At 34.2% G+C, this 17922-nt stretch overlaps 3 protein-coding genes across 6 annotated transcripts; 2 read left to right on the top strand and 1 right to left on the bottom strand.

Annotated features, from left to right (window-relative positions):
• Nucleotides 1–698: 698 nt before the first annotated feature.
• Nucleotides 699–2047, top strand: LOC107908368 (kinesin-like protein KIN-UB). Its single transcript, XM_016835544.2, has 2 exons — nucleotides 699–869; nucleotides 1412–2047. Exons 1-2 carry the CDS (start codon nucleotides 714–716, stop codon nucleotides 1547–1549), a joined length of 294 nt encoding a protein of 97 aa, XP_016691033.2. The 5' UTR covers nucleotides 699–713; the 3' UTR covers nucleotides 1550–2047.
• Nucleotides 2048–10433: 8386 nt separating this feature from the next.
• Nucleotides 10434–16316, top strand: LOC107910517 (G-protein coupled receptor 1). Of its 3 annotated transcripts, XR_001687658.2 has the most exons (12): nucleotides 10434–10783; nucleotides 11091–11122; nucleotides 11262–11431; nucleotides 11599–11693; nucleotides 12006–12107; nucleotides 12212–12268; nucleotides 12845–12988; nucleotides 13532–13602; nucleotides 14207–14648; nucleotides 14756–14847; nucleotides 14924–15280; nucleotides 15407–16316. XR_001687658.2 is itself a non-coding variant. In XM_016838371.2 (9 exons), exons 1-9 carry the CDS (start codon nucleotides 10619–10621, stop codon nucleotides 14310–14312), a joined length of 942 nt encoding a protein of 313 aa, XP_016693860.1. In that variant the 5' UTR covers nucleotides 10434–10618; the 3' UTR covers nucleotides 14313–14693. The 3 variants fall into 3 exon arrangements, 1 of the variants encoding a protein (XP_016693860.1); XR_005910118.1 differs by having other exon boundaries at nucleotides 14756–15280; XM_016838371.2 differs by lacking the exons at nucleotides 14756–14847; nucleotides 14924–15280; nucleotides 15407–16316 and having other exon boundaries at nucleotides 14207–14693.
• On the bottom strand, nucleotides 14865–17681 carry LOC107910516 (tRNA pseudouridine synthase A 1). Of its 2 annotated transcripts, none has more exons than XM_016838369.2 (6): nucleotides 17499–17681; nucleotides 17307–17415; nucleotides 16026–16165; nucleotides 15585–15947; nucleotides 15359–15421; nucleotides 14865–15177 (listed from the first exon to the last, which is right to left on the bottom strand). In XM_016838369.2, exons 1-6 carry the CDS (start codon nucleotides 17592–17594, stop codon nucleotides 14941–14943), a joined length of 1008 nt encoding a protein of 335 aa, XP_016693858.2. In that variant the 5' UTR covers nucleotides 17595–17681; the 3' UTR covers nucleotides 14865–14940. The 2 variants fall into 2 exon arrangements, with proteins under 2 accessions (XP_016693858.2, XP_016693859.2); XM_016838370.2 differs by lacking the exon at nucleotides 17499–17681 and adding an exon at nucleotides 17042–17129.
• Nucleotides 17682–17922: the final 241 nt, after the last annotated feature.

Genomic DNA, 17922 nt, shown 5'->3' with positions numbered 1-17922 from the left:
TTGTTAGGGTTGGCATCTTGAGGGATGCATCAGCCTAAAAGTGAGTTTATTCAAATGAAAATGGAGAAAAGTAGCAAATTCTTGAATAATTATCACTTCATTTCAATTAGTCAAGAAGGATTTAGTTTCTAACCACCTAAGAAAAAGTGAAGTCGACATGCCTGTACTTGTGCACGTAGCTCACCTAACTAGCTTTTAGATTTATTGCAATTAACTCCCTTCCAGTTTCTGTAAGTGTTTATTACTTGATTTTGGTGAAGTTCTCACCAATGCTTCAACTTTTCTCTTTCAGCTTAAAAGGTTAAAGCTTCGAAAAAACAACTGGGACACAGACACCTATGAGTTTGATGAAGTGCTGACAAAGTTTGCATCGTAAAAGCGTGTGTATGAAGTTGTTGCAAAGCCAGCTGTTGAGGTTTGAGTACAGGGCTTTTCTAATTGTACCAGAATTTGTTAGAATTTTACTTGTTATTAGTTATTCTTCCTTGGCAACAGCAGAGGCGGTGGCTAAAAATAGTTTCAACCTATCATTGTGTTTTGTGTCGATCTTCTCCCAAGTTATCAATTGTTTTGTTCTGCTGTACATAACTGCTGTGTTTGGTCATAGCTTATAAAGGATTTGGTGCCTTTTTTGATGCATTATTCATTTTATTAACAAGGTCATTGTGTATTTGTGTTCATAGGGAGTTTTGGATGGTTACAATGGGACAATCATGGCTTATGGTCAGACTGGTACTGGCAAAACATATATTCTTGGTCGACTTGGGGAGGAAGATACAACTAATCGTGGAATAATGGTCCGTGCTATGGAGGACATTTTGGCAGAAGTTTCACCAGAAATTGATTCTGTTTTGGTCTCCTATTTGCAGGTTGCATATTAGATATTCTTTTCTGGGAGATACATATTACTGCAGATCTTGGTGTTTGATTTCTGATATTGTCATGAATTGTGCTAATTGGTCTAAGCTTACTTTTCTTTTAGAATTTTTTTTTATCATTTTCTCCAAAGTTACAAGAATTTTAAATTTTAATGTGCCTAATAGCTCTGTTCATTGAAAATTTTAAATTTTCTCCAAAGTTTCTGCATTCTTTCTGAATGGGCCATGTGCTATATTTTTGCATTCTACTTTGTATGCTTTAATTAATGCATATGATTAGGCTTTGTAATTTAGATATCACAAGGTTTGATTAGATTAATGAATTACTGCTAGGAGAATAACTAGTGCTGGAAAAAGAGAAGCAGCACTCTGTTCTGAACTAGATCACATAAACCTAAGACATGATTGTTCATTTTCTCATTTTCCTTGTCCTTATTCTTGCTCTACATTTCTTGTCTTTCCAGTTCAATGTTGTCCTGCATTGTTGCTATTTTCTGCACTAATAATTGATGGTTATATGTTTGTAATTTTAGGTAGTGGTAAGACGTTCACGATGCAACCATTACCTCTCAGAGCTGCACAAGACCTTGTTAGATTCTTGCATCAGCCAATTTACCGCAACCAGAGATTTAAATTGTGGCTTAGCTATTTTGAGATATATGGTGGCTTAGCTATTTTGCTTGCTTACTTTCTGAGGCTGTCAAAGAACAAGTACTTGGCTGGTGATTTCTTCAGCCTTGCTGACCTGAGCCACCTACCATTTACTCAGTACTTGGTGGGTCAAATGGGAAAGGAATACATGAAAACCAGTAGGAAGCATGTGAGTGCTTGGTGGGATGACATTAGCAGCAGACCGTCCTGGCAGAAGGTTCTCCAGCTCTATGCTCCTCCTTTCTAAGAATTGAAAATGATGCATGGGGATGGGGTCTTTTTAATGATGTCTGCTTTGTTGTTTAGCAGTTTGGTTTGGTTTGGGGTCTGGTCTTTGACTGTTTTAAGAGGCCAACTAGTTATCCTATGTTAGGTATAGTTACAATAAAATGTTGGTAGGGGTAGGGGGTTACAGTTATCGATTTGTTTGCCTATGTTTGATATTATGAATAAAGATGAAGAAATCATGTAGATATCAAAGAGAATCAAGTGCTCAATTGAATGTGCTTCAAAGGCAATTTTTTTCTTTTATTTTCTATGGTTTTATTACTTATTGATTTTCTTTTTGTTGGTTTAAATCTTCGAAATAATTGTCCAAAAGGTTTTGGTAATGTTGGCATTGGCATTAATAAAAGTTTGAGCTTACTATGAGTATAATTTGAACCCAAATGTGGTAGTGTTGGCATTGGCATTAATAAAAATTTGAGCTTACTATGAATCTAATTTGAACTCAAATCACATTTGCGGTCACCCAAATCATATTTGAGGTGATAAATACTTTATCCATCAAGTTAATACAGGGTTCAAGTTAATTATGGTGTTTATTTATTGTTAATAATTTATACAAACTTATGATTATAAGTAGTGTAAAAAAGGTAAATTATTTACTATGATATCAAACAAGTGAAGTGGCTTAATATAAGTTAATTATGTTTATGCAGAATATAATTCTCAAGTTATATTATTATTTTAGTAAATTATATAAGAATATTTATTATTAAGAATTTTATGAAATTATATATCATTATTAAATTATATTTAATATTAATTATTTTAAATTATATAAATTCATATAAGAAAATTTATTATCAAGAATTTTATGAAATTATATATTATTATTAAATTATATTTAATTAAAATATATTTTAATTAAAATATATTTAATAATAATTATGTTAAAATATGATTAAATTATTTATTATTGATATTAATAATCTTATTAAAATTTAATAACAATAACAATAATCATTTATCTAAACAAATTTCTGCTAAGGGTATTCTTGTCATTTTAGTTTTTTCCCTTATGCTACTACACCTTCATTCCATTCAACCAAACACAAGATTACTATTACGCCTCTATTCCATTACATTCAACCAAATAATTGATTTGCTATTACACCTCTATTCCATTACGCCTCTATTCCATTACGCCTCTAATCCAATACAGCGAACCAAACGTGCTCTTAGTTGTTATAAAAAGTAGTTGTCATCCAGCTAACTATATATAGACATTTCTTTTACTATTATTATATAATTTTTATTTTACTAAAACTCTAAATATAAACAAGTTAACATTTTTTTAATATTTACATTGTAGTATAATATATTGAAATTTTATATGATATGAAATACATAATACATAAAATAAAAAAGTAAAAACATATTATAAACTTAAAAACGGGTTGAATCGAGCTAAACTCGAGCTTTGAATATTGAAGCCCCAACCTAACTCACATTTTAAATGGAATATTTTTTGTTGCTAAAGCTCATTTTTTGAACCTAATATTTTTGTCCAAACCCTATCAAATATTAAACAAGCCTTCGGGCTTGAATAAGTAGCCCAACCCTTGAAACATGTCTATTCCAAATTGTCATCCAAATTTTAAATTGATTATAAACTCCAATACATCCTAACTGAATCTTTAAAGTATTCATATTAGAGAAAAAAAAGATGGTGAATGGCAAAAGCACTTAGGGAGGGTGTCAATCTCGAAAAAGGGTATAAGTAAGGCCAACGAGAAGGTTTGTCTATAAGTGAAAAACCCTCCCGAAAATGAGGATTCATGTAGTCTTCAGAGTGTGAAAAAATATCATTCAAGGATAAACCATTGAACTTTTTTAAAGGTCCCAATAATGTTAACAAAGAAATGAATGATGATGATATTTGGTTTATTTATATGATGTAGTGATAGATATAGTGAATAGTATTCAATCAATTAAATTCTCGAAATGTGTTCATTTTTTGGTTGAGTAGAGCATGTCCAAAATTTTCATTCTTAAGTTATTGGGCAGAAGAATTGACTACAATACTCTAATGAGCAAAATATTAGCTTTATGAAAGCTTTTGTAGCCTATTCAACAATGAACTTAGAAAATGATTTTTTAATGGTAAGATTCCAATCAATAAAAGATTATACAAAGGTTTTATTAGAGGGACCCTAGGTCATCAATGGTCCGACTCCTCGTTAGCTTTGTCCGGATCACCCTCTGAATTCAGATTTTCTTCAAGATATTCTTCTGGGTCTTCCTCTGGATCTTCTTCTATCTCTATCTTACTGGATTTCGCCTTTGCTTCATATTTTGTTGCTGGGAATTGAGGCAGCCCTAACTTGCTTTTCCATGTATAGTCCTCGTAGATTGGTCTCGTTTCTTGCATCCATCGAACTATCCATTCCGAATTCAGAAACATCGTCTCACCTAGATGTGGCTTTGTTTTAATAGCTCTTTTCCGCTTACAATTTCCCACCAAATACTTCACACCAGTTTCTCGTATTGGATACTTCGTTGGTTGTAAATAACACTTGGATCATCTCATTGGTACCTTGCTATCTCTAGAGGTGAGATGGCAATTTCTTTCCTTCAAATGAAAACCCACAACCGTGGTACATCGAATTCTCGAGTCGTCTCCATCTCTCTTAAGGCAGTGTAAAATTCCTAGATGACTGACATACAGGCTCATCCCTTTAAGATGGCAAAAAACTTCTCCCATCTATGGAACCAAACCATCTCTATTGTTTTACTGTTTAATGAAAGCAATAACTTAAAACCTATCTCCTAAAGAGGAGATTTTCATCGAATGGCTCGAAGATAAATTTTGAGCTCTCTTTCACGAAGTTCTTTGAAGTTATCAGCTCCCGATTCAGCTTCTAAATGGTCGCTCCTCTTCGTTTTAAGACTATGTCACAAGTGAAAGGCATAAAATTAGTGGAATCTCGAAGAATAGAGTAACAAAGGGTGTTTGGTTGCTTGTGGAGGCTTGGAAGGTGTGTCTTATAATAAGGGCAATATATAGAGGTCATCTAGGGCTTGACTTGCAGTGTAAACTCGGAGAATATCTCTAAAGATTGCATTGAACCAAGAACAAAAAGTTGTAGAAAATGGCTTGCATGTCGCGCCATAAAGAAGGCATGGTGCGACATAAAGTGAAATTTTGCCTTTATGTTTGCTTTAAAGTGTGTATGTCGCACCATAAAATGTGTATGGCATGACAAGACAACGGATTCTCAGATTTTCAGATTCAAAATAGGTGTGTTGCGCCATGGGATTGTTATGTAATGATATGACTTCAAAGGCTTTCAGTTGTTCGTACTTGACCCCAAATTGCTTCTAGCTCCTCCATTGCTCTCGGAAACCTTTTTTTTTCTAGTTTTAACATAAGATTAAATATCTAAATCCTAAAATATAACTAATAAAAAAATGAAAAATAAAATTTAAAAGAGAAGTCATTTTTTGGCCCCTAAAGATGAACTTCCAATTGGTCCTCGACACTTTAGTCCTTCTTTTGTTCCACTGCCGATAAATCTGAACTAGAACCTTTGGTTGATCCCGATGATATCACCTTATCTTCGACCGACATGACATCCACATCACGAGCCACTTCGTGCTGAATCCGAGCCAGCCCTAAATTATTTTTCGGGATATTATTGTCTCAAGCTTCCTCCCCTCCATGTCGTGAGAAGCTTTGGTTGCCCGAGCTTTATCTTCATCATAGAATGGGAATAAGATAAACTTGTTTATTTTTTCGGTCTGCACCTCCTCGGTTATGGCCAGAAAGTCTATCGGCTTGTCTACACTTTCATTCAAAAATAGTTGAAGCTCATTTACCTCTAATTTTACCACTACATCTACTTCTATATCTACATCTATGTTAATTGGATTGGAGACATCTTTAGTTATATTCAATTTATTCTCATCTTCAGTTCCAAACTATTGTTAATTTCCAAGATTTAATTTCAGATGGTTGTCAGCACTACATTGGTCCTTCGGATTGAAATTGGAAACATCATGTATGACCTCTTCCAATGGAGTCTCTACTTCTATTTTCTTTTACAGTAATTCCTCTAACTGGTCCACCCGTTTTTGAAATTCTTCTAAGTTAGCTTGGAATTTTAGATCACGGAGAAATGACTTATATAAATCTGATTCACAAGGGAGTTTAGATGAATAATCGTAATCTCCAAGCCTGTGATCATAACTCTGCTGATTTGTTGAGACATTTTGTGTCTAACTTGGCCTTTGTTTATTTCGATATTGCTCAAGCAAGTACCTATGTACATCATCATCCATTATTAAATCCAATTCTTATTGAATAGTTGGGCATGTCACATTCTCCATTGTAACTCCCTTAGTTTGTTGAATCTCCATCCATATCAGATGTATACTTGTTTGGCTTAGGTGAGAGTTCGTTCGAATACTTAGGCTGCTCATATTTGTAATCACGACTCTATTGGTTTTTCGAAAATCTATACAACCAAATCGATTTGGATAGTTCGTACACAGACCTATAAAAATAAATATTCATGATTAAATATGCTAATCAACAAGATAAGTAAAAATAAAAAAATATTGAAAATAAAAATATTTAATTAACTTTAAAAATTCAAATTAAAAATATTTAGTTATGTACAAAAAATTAGAACATTATCTAGCTTGTTCTTCTTTCGATTAATATTATTTTATAATAATCAATCTAATAAAATTTTTGCCGTCGCAATTCTCGGCAACGACGCCAATAACTTGACTGTTTATAAATGTGTTATCGTTTATAGTATAATATCATGCTAAAAATATATATAATTAAATCGGTGGTGTCCACAAACGTATGAGTCAAATTGTAATATAGTAAAGTTTACAACAAAACACTAATAAGTATTCCGAGGATCGTACCCAACGGAATGAAGATTGGAGAAATTATTATTAAATTAATTACATAAAATAATTACTAAGCTGACCGAGTCACGAATTAGTAGTGTTAATCCAAATTAAAATATTAATTAACCTAACTAACCTAATGAAATTTCCTATTCCTATTGTTGACAATTTGAGTCTCTAACCTATAATTGATTAAATCATAATCATCTAGTTAAATAATTAATTATCCTCGATTGAGTTATTTATCACTCTTAGCTAAGAATATCATTATGGTCTCATCTTCACTAAGGATTAATGCCTAAGTCACTCTTCCGGTCTCTTCTTAAGAATACGGATAACCTTCCAGTCTTTTTGCTTAGCACAAGTTATACATGACAGGGTACCCTTCCGGTCTCATCTATCTCAATATTCTATCGGGGGCATCACTCTTTTATTTGCTAAGAACTCTTGAATAAATACTCAACTTTAGATAAATAATTACTTAACAGATAAATTAATTTATTAACCGAAACATGCAAGATATGAATAAAACACAATAATATATTTTAATATTTATACAACGATTAATTGGTCAAATCAATAAAATATAAATAAAAGAATAAAAGATAAGAGATAAGAGAATGCTCATGAATAAATATATTAAAACGTGAATGCAAAGCAATCTCCACTCGCAATTATTTTCACATCGGAATAGAAAAGTTTCGATTAAGCGAACATAAAAAAAGAAGAAAATTGAATAGTAAAATTGTGTTTGATGGATGGATGCCCTAATTTGTGTACAGAAGCATCTTATTTATAGGCTAAAATATGTGTACTTTATGCCTGATATGCCCCCGATACTTTGGGTGCAAGTAAGAAATAAAATCTACGAGAATCTGTCAAAATACGGTTGCTGATGTCATCATCGCTTGTGACCCAAGTTTAGGCTATGACTCAACACAAGGTGCATGTCGCGCAATAGCAACCATTTTATGGCTTTAGATGTTTTTGTCATGCTTTCACGGCTCGAGAAGCTCGTGCAACACTCGTGTACACTTAAATACACAAATTAAACCTACCTAAGGCCCATGTTGACCTAATAGGTCATCAACACTCAAAAACATGTTAAAAATACTTATTTTTACTAACTTTTAATCCTAGCTACTAAATACCGAAAACATTATATTGAATTCTAAAAGTGATAGAAAACATGCTCCTTAAGTATGGAAAAGACCGAAATAACTACTACATTTGACGATAAGCCACTCCCAGAAGATAAAGACATAGATGTGATTGATTGGACTGATAGTACATCAAACTAAACCCAAGTAGAATAGATCCTAGATCCATTTACGGATTTATTCATTTGTGACGTAACTTAATCATGAGTGGATGTTGGACTATGTATGCATGACTCGTATACTTTGATGTAAGGTCAAGCTTGAGTTCAAATAGATAAGGAATTGAAAGCTGGTGTGTTGGGTATACAACTTTTACAATATGTAGTATCATTTACAATAGTGGAATTCATAGCCCCACCAATGGGCAAATGACATCCTCCCATTGACATTACATGATAGATGAAAAGTAAACGTGACCACATGTCGTTTGTCTTTATGATGAATGACTTGATTACTATTTGATAGTAATTGAATTTTTATTAAAGAAGATGTAGTGGTTACCATGAGATAAAATATGATCATATTAGGAGAATAGATTTATCCCAAAGAGATTAAGATATCCTATGAGGGTAACACACTTATGACTAGGTCATTGGATGAGCACTGATTAAGTAGCTTTCGTAATGGTATGTCATTAGGGAGAGCTAGTGGAATGACATCGTGACTAAATGAGTTTATAATTAATAGGTGAAAAGCTGAAACTTCATTATAAATCATTTGAACCCTAATTATATATGTCAAATCAGTCCTTCTGCTAGCTCGTTGAAACTAGAAATGAATTACATGTAACCAAACGAACAAAAAAGGTTGGAAATGATAAAGATAGAGAAATGAGTCACATTTGCAAATGAATGTGTTTTCTCACTGAGTATAGAAATTGACTTGAGAATTAATTTAAGGTTTTCGGATTATTATTTAATGAAATAATTGAAGTTCGAAAATGGAATTAAATTAATTAGTGGTTGTGAATTCGTTGAATATGGAAATTAAATATATTCCCTCATAGATTGTTTTACGGTAAAGTTGTCATGATTTTAACGAAATTAGAGTTGTGTTGAGAAAATTGTTTAATTAGAAAATAAATTATCTAATTAAACTAATTAAATAAATAATTTTTATTTTGAAAAATATAATAACATGTATTGAGTTGAATTAAATTATAAAGTGTTAGGTTAAAAATTCAGAAAGCACATATAATTGGACCAAATATAGAATATACCAATTCCCCTCGTATTACATGTGAGGGGCGGCAACCCTAGTGTATTTAACTTAAAATCACTCACACTTACCTTTTTTTTTTTTAGTTATTCACATAAAATCATCCATCCAATTATTCCTAAAATCACCCATCAACCATCATTCCCTTCATACATAAATACAATATTTTCTTTACTCAGAACATAGAAAATAATTATACAAAATTAATTCTTACATCCTATCAAATTAAACACTCAAATAAACACAACGTAATAATTTAAACCACTTACCTTAATTTCTTAACTAAATTCTTCAAATACGCATGTTTTCTCACCCTTCCCATCTTCATCTTTAAGCCTAGATACCTTAATTTCTTAATTTCCTTCACTCCCAACTCTAATGTCTTTCTTCTGAAATGATAATCAAACTCTCTAGGATTTTTACTTCACTTTGTTTTTTTTGGTAGCTATGAAAATTTCATGAATTTTGAGTGAAAATGATGGATTTAATGGAAAAGAATTAAATTGCACAAAGTGCAATCTTTCTTTCTTTTCCCTTTCATGGGCGTTAGAGCTTTGTGAAAGTATGTTCTTCATATTTCCTTTATAATTATCATATATATTAAAATAATAAAATATCTATAATAAAATATTATTTAAAATAATAATTAAATAATAAAATATCACCACCATCATAATTATAATCCAAGAGTCTATAATCTTCTCCTTAATCTCCAAGTAAATTAAATGGTCATGATTCATCCATACACCTAAGGGCAATTTAATAATTTATCCAAAAATTATCTTCTTGTGAAATGGCTATTTTGACCTTGACACTTTTTGATATTTACAATTTCGCCATTCACACCTTTGGGAAAAATAAAAAATTTAGTCCCAAGAACTTTTTCCACTTTGATCTCTTAACTTTTGAGTATTTATGACTTGACCTCATTACTTTTCAATTTTTTTTGCGGTTTAGTCCTTACTTCAAACCATTATCTCACAACATATTACTTGTTTAACTTCCTTCAATATCCAATACTCATTTCTATTAACACTGATAATTCACATTTTTTTTACTCTAAGAGATCTTAACACATAGATTCCCAAGTTTATATTTCTTACGACTATAGGGACTTTAAGGATGTTACGGTTTCAATTTTAATATTAGCCAACAGGTGATAAAAATTGACTAATTGGATGACCTCTATTGTAGTTTACCATTAATTAGTTAATTAATTAATTAAGGATTTTTAACGAAATGAAGGTCGTTTCGTTTTATCCTCACGTTGACATTGATTATTAAAAAACGAGGAAAAAACTTAACATAGGCTTTCTTAGCAGGGAGTACCGACGCGTCTTAAACAATGGGCCAAAGGCTCAAAACGATGCGTTTACACATCACATTTCGATTCATCTGTTTAGCCTTAAATTCTCAAATTCTCAATGTTGTGCTGTAATACTGCACTTTTCTTTTCGTTCTTTCTTTTTTTCTTTAATTTTTGGTTGTTGAATGGAATTTTTTTGTTGGTTACCCAAAACAATACAGAATTAACATTTACTAAAACCCCAAAAAGAAAAAATGGCGACGGTGCTCTCGCTTCACGATCGAGGAATATTGACGGCTGTGAACAGTGGAGCATCGAGTCTATCGTTCGTTGGATCCGGATTCATCGTGCTTTGTTACTCCCTCTTCAAGGAACTTCGCAAGTTCTCCTTCAAGCTCGTCTTCTACCTTTCTCTCTCTGTAATCTTTCTTCCTTTCCTTAAATTTCAAGATTTTACTAGTACTGAAGTAGTTACAACTTGCAACTGGTTGTTTTGTTCATTGTTCAACGAATCATGATAGATATAGGATCAAGAATGTTCGTATACTTGTTTTGTTCAATTCAATAGATTACGGTTGAAGACCCAATTTATGTGTGCAGCGCGCGAATCTAGGAAGGAAAACTTGTGATGTTGTTCCATTATTATTTTTCTCTTAAATCTCGGAATCTGATCTGATATGCTTCTTACCCATTGCTCCCTCCGTTTCCTTTTTTGGATCGCCGCAGGACATGCTTTGCAGTTTCTTTAACATGGTCGGGTATGGTATTCCCCCCCCCCCCCACGCAATCAATTTCCATTTGCATCTATTCTGTTCTAGTATTTACTGGGGATTTGGGACTTCCAATGTACTAAAACAAATTGATATATTCATTGTATAGATCTGTTTTTTAATGCAGGGACCCGTCAAAAGGTTTCTTTTGTTATGCTCAGGGCTACACCACGCATTTCTTCTGTGTCGCTTCCTTCCTCTGGACAACAACTATTGCTTTTACTCTTCATCGAACTGTTGTTAGACACAAAACTGATGTTGAAGATTTGGAGGCTATCTTTCACTTGTATGTTTGGGGTATGATAATATTTACATGTTTTCCTGTTTCTATTTCTAATTTCTTGTTACTACTTATCTTCATTCTACATGGTGCTTCACACTTGTCATTTCCTTTTCTGGTTCCTTCTCCATCCTTTAGTGCTATTTACCAGTTTTTTATATTGGACATCGATTACTTCCTACAGGAACTTCGCTGGTTATGACTGTCATACGTTCTATTGGTAATGACCACACGCATTTGGGAGCATGGTGTTGGGCACAAACAGGTCGCACTGGAAAGGCAAGTGAAAATTAGCATTGTCCGTCAGATTGTCCTGTTGGATATAGTCTTACTAGATCCAACTTTGTATTCAAGCACTTGGTTTCTATAAGGGTTTCATGTTTCCTTGCCTTGTTTTCTCACCCTTTCTGAATGTAGCTTTTGAGTTGCTGTGTCTAGACAATAATGTATTCTATATTCTTTTATACATACTAATTGAGCATGGAAATAATGAGGTTAAGAAAAAAATTTGACCTGTAATTATCTTATGATAAATATAGCATGATTTTTTAGCATTATAGATTATCTGACGTATTTGGAATATGTATGCAGGCAGTTCATTTCATAACGTTTTATGTCCCACTATGGGGTGCAATTCTTTACAATGGTTTTACATACTTTCAAGTGATACGCATGCTGAATAATGCCACCCGTGTATGTTTGCTATTATCTTTATCTAATTATTTTCATAATTTTAATCTGACACACTTGTGCAACTCCAAGCAAGGTCACATGTCTACTATCTTTGGAAATTTTAGATGGCAGTTGGCATGTCAGATCGTGCATACCAGTTTGATTCAAGGACAGACACGAAGGTAATTCTATTCTCAGCAGAGCATATGATAGATTAAAAGTTAAAGATATGAAACATACAAATCAAATGGAGCTTTTCTATTTTTTTGTTGCTCTTGACTGCTTGAATGCAAATGCCTGATCATTCATGTATTTATGTTCTTCTCCACCTTGATTATTATACCTTGTAGTCCTAATTTGTTTCTATGATTCTGATGATTACATGTCTTCATTTCCCAGAGAAAAGTTATGCCATTTTGGTTTCTTTGCAACTTAAAAAATATATTAAATATTGTATGAAACTGTAATCCTCGATAAAATATTAGCCTATTTCCATTTATTTCAGACTGCTGCGTAATTACAGCTCTACTTTTTCAGGTTTCTGCCCTAGTTTGAAATAGAGTTGGCCTTAGCTGTTTCCTGCTTTCATGGTTCTTTACTGCCTTTTCTACTGTCTTTGAGATTTCCCTGTCAAAGCCATAGGAGTTGGTCATTCATAATTCATTGGAATAAACTTGTTTCTGCTTCTTTCCTCTATTACCTTTAAGCATTGTTAAGTTAAATTAAGTCTATTTGCCATTTATTTTATTTTTCCATAGGCTTTGAACCGGTGGGGTTACTATCCACTGATCCTGATTGGATCATGGGCATTCGGCACAATCAATCGCATCCACGATTTTATTGAGCCTGGCCACAAGATCTTTTGGCTCACATTTCTTGATGTTGGGACAGCTGGACTTTTGGTAATGGCTTCGGAAACTATCAATACCTATATGTGTATGCCTGTATCTTGTTATTTTGTTTGTTAGTATAGTAATTAAATCTCACTTGCAAAACATGTTCTCACTACATATTATGAGCTTTTCTTGTTTTCTTTTTCTTTTCTTTTTTTTCTTTTTTTGGGGTTGGGGGGGTTGGGGTGGGGGGACCAAATAAGCAAAATTGAGCATGCTCAATTTAGAAAGAACTGTTTTGTTCCACTATGGAAACTAACCCAAGTTTCCAAGTAATGTCTTGGGTGGAAATTTCTTTTCTTTTCACTTTTTTTGTTTTAGGTTAAGCAATTTATGTAACATTAATAGGGCCATAGTGAAAATCTCTTGTATCTAGCCAGGCCCTAATGGATAATTGTAGGTTACTTCGAAGTGGGATCCAAATTTTGTTATCTCTAACTTGTCTGATGGAAGTGCCGTTGAATTAGTGTGGTACAAAGAATGAAGCACTTGTTCTTCATTGTAAAGCGTCTTTGAGAAACTGATTTTGCTGCTGTTGTTTATCTATTTTAGGGCCTTTTCAACTCAATAGCCTATGGTTTGAATGCTTCAGTAAGGCGAGCAATTTCTGAAAGACTGGAACTGTAAGTAGCAAATTCTGAATTTCTTATACATTGCTTGATAGGATCTGTGAGGACTTCTCCATGTATAATATTTAGACCACTCAATATATTGAACTTAATCACATTTGACATTTTGTGCAATCCTCTGCAATTTTTTACCATGGATTAATAATTACACCTGTCCAAAGACCAGGTTATCTATTGGGTTGAGTCTTGGACACTATTTTCAAGCCTGGGCCCTGCTTGGGATTTTTTTTGGTCCTGTAAGACCCAACGAGCTAGTTGCGGTCTTGGGCAAAGAATTTAAAAAGCCAGCCAAGCCTATAACCTGGTCCATGGACAAATCTAGTAGCGTTGTACTGCTAGAAATCATGTCACCGATATTTTCTTGGTTTATGAGTAAGGGTAAATAGTAATGAAGAAATGCGAGACCACATAGCAGGTGAACTTTAAATATTGATTGATAGCGGCTTCTCCTCCAGGTTTTAAAACATTGGATATCTGCTAGGAAATATGATAGAAACCAAGAAGCATCTTTTAGGTGTAGTTGCTTTTATTTTTGGTGTTTGCTGCTTTTGCAATAGTTATTTTCAGTGGAAGAATGAGTGGTTGCATCCTTCACCAGGTTTTGGCCAGAAAGCCTTAAGAGATGGTTCCCCAACAGTTCAAGACATAGAAACCAACAGCAACAGAGTGAATTGGTCTCCCTTAAAGTTCAGGACCAGCAATAACTGGCAGTTGGACATTTGCTCTTACCAAAACATCAAGTGCGTTGCTAGCTGTGTCACAGTTTTGTAGATATTCTTTCTTTAAATTGTTGGGAGACAATTGGAGCTGGTGTTCGAGTGAAAACTATAATCGGATTGGATCATTTCTTACCTTGACACTTCACAAGACTGATGCAATAGGAGGCAGCATCTGTAATTTTGAAATAGACCACGGCCACAAATGGGCGTCTCGCAATGTGGCCCTTATTTTTTAGCTAATAGTGTCTCGTGCTTAGTTGTTCATATGCTGTTGTGCCCTGTTAGTTGATTGGTTAACAATTGTGTGAAGTTGGAATTGAAGTAAGTTTGTTCGTTTGATCAATCAATCGATTAATGATTCTTGTATGATTCTGGTACATTGTTATCATCAAATTCTTTAAAGCTTCCGCTGTTTATTTATTTTTCAGCAAGACTACCTAGACCTTGGCCTTTACATCTAAAGGCTGCATGCCTTTGCTATACCAGGATTCAGTATAAGGAACTTTGAAGTTGACACCTTGTAAGCCCATAAACAGCTAACAAAATCTCAATCTATTTCTTTTCTGACTAATTCAGATGTTTTTCAAACTTTTAAGGTTTTGTTGAGTTGAAATTAATAAAAGGGAAGCTTACATTTGGTGATAGTATGATGTCTACCAAAGCTAGTTGTCGGGCAATCTGAAGGAAGCAGTAGGTGCTCTTGATTATATTTGACAGACACAAGGCAAAGGCCATGCGGTGGGGCAGACAAGGCGTATTTGGCCAGCTCTCTGCGGTCTAGAGTTGCCAAAATCTTTGGAACAATCTCTGTAGGAATTGCTTCCTTTCCAATTTGAATCAACAAAGCAACCTACATAACTCACAAGTTAGAATCAAGAAAAGTAACACCTATTCAAGTGAAAGATGATAGACCCAGAGCAAATTTCCTCTCCACGAGCTTAAAAAATTGAAATGTAAGTTACTCCTAGTTAACTCATATTCAAGTGTAAAAACAACTCAAACGTGACCTATTTTATTTTGCAACAACTCACCATGTTTCGAACTTGTCGATACAAAAAACCGGAACCTTCAACCTCCAGCTGTATAAGAGGCCCCTGTACAACAAACCAGTAAAGGGTCACAGGAACGCCGAGAGGGTAATAAGGAAACAAACTGGTTTCAAATTGAGCTAGTAAATCAACGATAGCTAGAAGCTAAAGTTTTAAGAATGAACCGGTTTTTGAAGGAACATAAAGTATTACAGGGACCAGCAATTACCATTTCAATGACATCAAAGCGGAATATTGTCTTCACAGGATCTGGAACTCGATCATTACGTGAAGCATTAACGAAAGCTGAGAAGTCATGCTTTCTGATAAACATTTTTGCTGCTTCTCTCATGGCTGCGGAATTGAGTTTATAAACACTATGATAAACATAATGACGCTGAAATGGATCCATGATGGTGTCATTATAAATCTTGTAGTGGTAAACCTTGCTTTTTGCTGAAAACCGAGCATGAAATTCAGGTGTTGCGGCACTGATCTCTCTAACCCTGATGCCAGAAGGAAGAAGCCCGTTTAGAGCAGCGTGAATGGTCTCCAAGCTGTCATAATTGAAAGGTGTAATGAAGTGTGCCACCTGAAAATCTTAATTGACTAAGTTTGGGAGTTATTGATGGATGCTTGCCAAATCCTCATACAAGTAAGAAAGTCAGACCTGACCCCAGGCGTGAACTCCCGTATCTGTCCTACTAGCACCAACAAAGTGGAGACACTCCCGCTCGAGCTTTGTTATTTGAATTAAAGCCTTTTCTACAATGCACTGTATAGTTGGTGGTGAAACTTGAAATTGCCAACCTGAAATAGATGGTGATGCTCAATATTCAAGATGTAAAGACATTGAAGCCTTGCTATCAATCAAAGGTGTTAAAGCATGTTTTAAGGCCATTGGATTTTGTAAAGAAGGATTGTCATTCATTAACATACTTGAAAACATGATATTTTAAAACTGCAAAATTTCTAACTGCAGTAGAATCCAAGAATCAGGCATAGCATCAGATGGAAATATTAAAACAAAGTTCACAATGAATAAATGAAATCTTGTAAATTTTACATTTAAGGGCAAAAATGTTTCTTCTTTTGGCTGTTAGGGCATAAGATGCTTGTTACACCCCGCTATGATTGCCCAGATGGTCAAGTCCCAAAGCGGTACAAATAGACCCCCCAAGGGGATTCCTCATAAGAGCCCCTCGGCTTGCAACTTTCTTGACAAGTGGACCCACTTATTAACAGCCATATCAGATCTCTAATACCATGTCCCATATGAGATAACTTAGGGCACATCATACTGCCACTCTACCTAAGCCTATGACATAAGGCCACTTGCCCTTGACCCGCCAATAGTGGGATCCTAAGGAGAAAACCAAGTAACCAACATTCTCCAGCCTATCTCAACGCCTTCCTACCAATCGAGCCACCCTACTCGGTGGCTCTCCGCCCTGTCCTGAACAGGGTGAGCCATTTATCCATCCTTGCACCAACAGTGCTAATCCTAAATTTAGATAGAGCAGACTAATACTAATTACTTAGAGAAATCCAAGTTTTCTTCTTGTGGCAATGAAACAAATTGGCTCTTAGCTCTTAAGATTAAAACAAGTGGATGGGTTCATGTTAAGGTAGCAAATTCAAAGAACAAGGGCAGAGAAAGATGCTGCATTTATGGAGAAAACCCACCCACAAGATAACTCAAGGAAGATATCAATGCCAATGCCAATGCCAATGCTAATGCTGCCATATGAACTTCCACCAGAGCTTATCTCAACTTTAAGGAAAAAAAAAACACTTTCCAGAGTATAGATTAGGAATATTAATTAGTTATTAATTATTTTATAAAGAAAAAACCAATCAGCAGAATGTGAGAGTGATGAATGATAATCTACAAGGGGGCTGTGAAATACATGCAGAGATACATTGATAAGAAAAAGAAGGGAAAGCAAACCAGCATAGCGGGTGCCGTCATAAGCTATAAGCAAACGCCACTTGTAGTGGGGAAGATTAACAATACTGCTGCTGGGCTTCACCATTGCCAAGTGGTTACCATCTTCCACCTACAATTGCAAACAAGAAGAAAGAAGAAATGGGTTTATTTTATTTATGCAAAAGAAGAAGAAGAAAGATTTGAGTTACATACAGGTAGAGGTAGAGAAGTAGAATTGGAGGAAGAAGAAAGATGCCCATTTGCAAAGAGAGGAGATGAAAGGCCTAAAGCTCCTCCACCACTCCCCATATTTTCCCTCTCTCTTCCTCTCTCAAAAACTCTCCTTAATCTATGTATAGAATTTGGATACACAATCCTTCCAGAAAATGAAAAAGGATCACACAGAACCTTACGGCGTCGTTTTAACTAATCCCTTTGGCTCAAGCTTCAAGATTTAAGTATATTTTGTTTCTTTTTAACCTTTGAAATTTAGGGTAAATTCTACCCAAGATCACTCAATAATTAGTAAGTTTATATTTTAACTACTTAACTTTAAAAAGTTACAAAATGACCAGTAAACTATTTGAAAGTTTTCATTTAAGTCATTGAACTATTAGAATGTTTTTACTTAAGTCAT

The sequence above is a fragment of the Gossypium hirsutum genome, chromosome D02, assembly GCF_007990345.1.
Source record: "Gossypium hirsutum isolate 1008001.06 chromosome D02, Gossypium_hirsutum_v2.1, whole genome shotgun sequence".
Lineage (NCBI taxonomy): Eukaryota > Viridiplantae > Streptophyta > Magnoliopsida > Malvales > Malvaceae > Gossypium > Gossypium hirsutum.
Note: the sequence above shows the minus strand (reverse complement) of the source record. Positions and strands in the feature narration are given on the sequence as shown.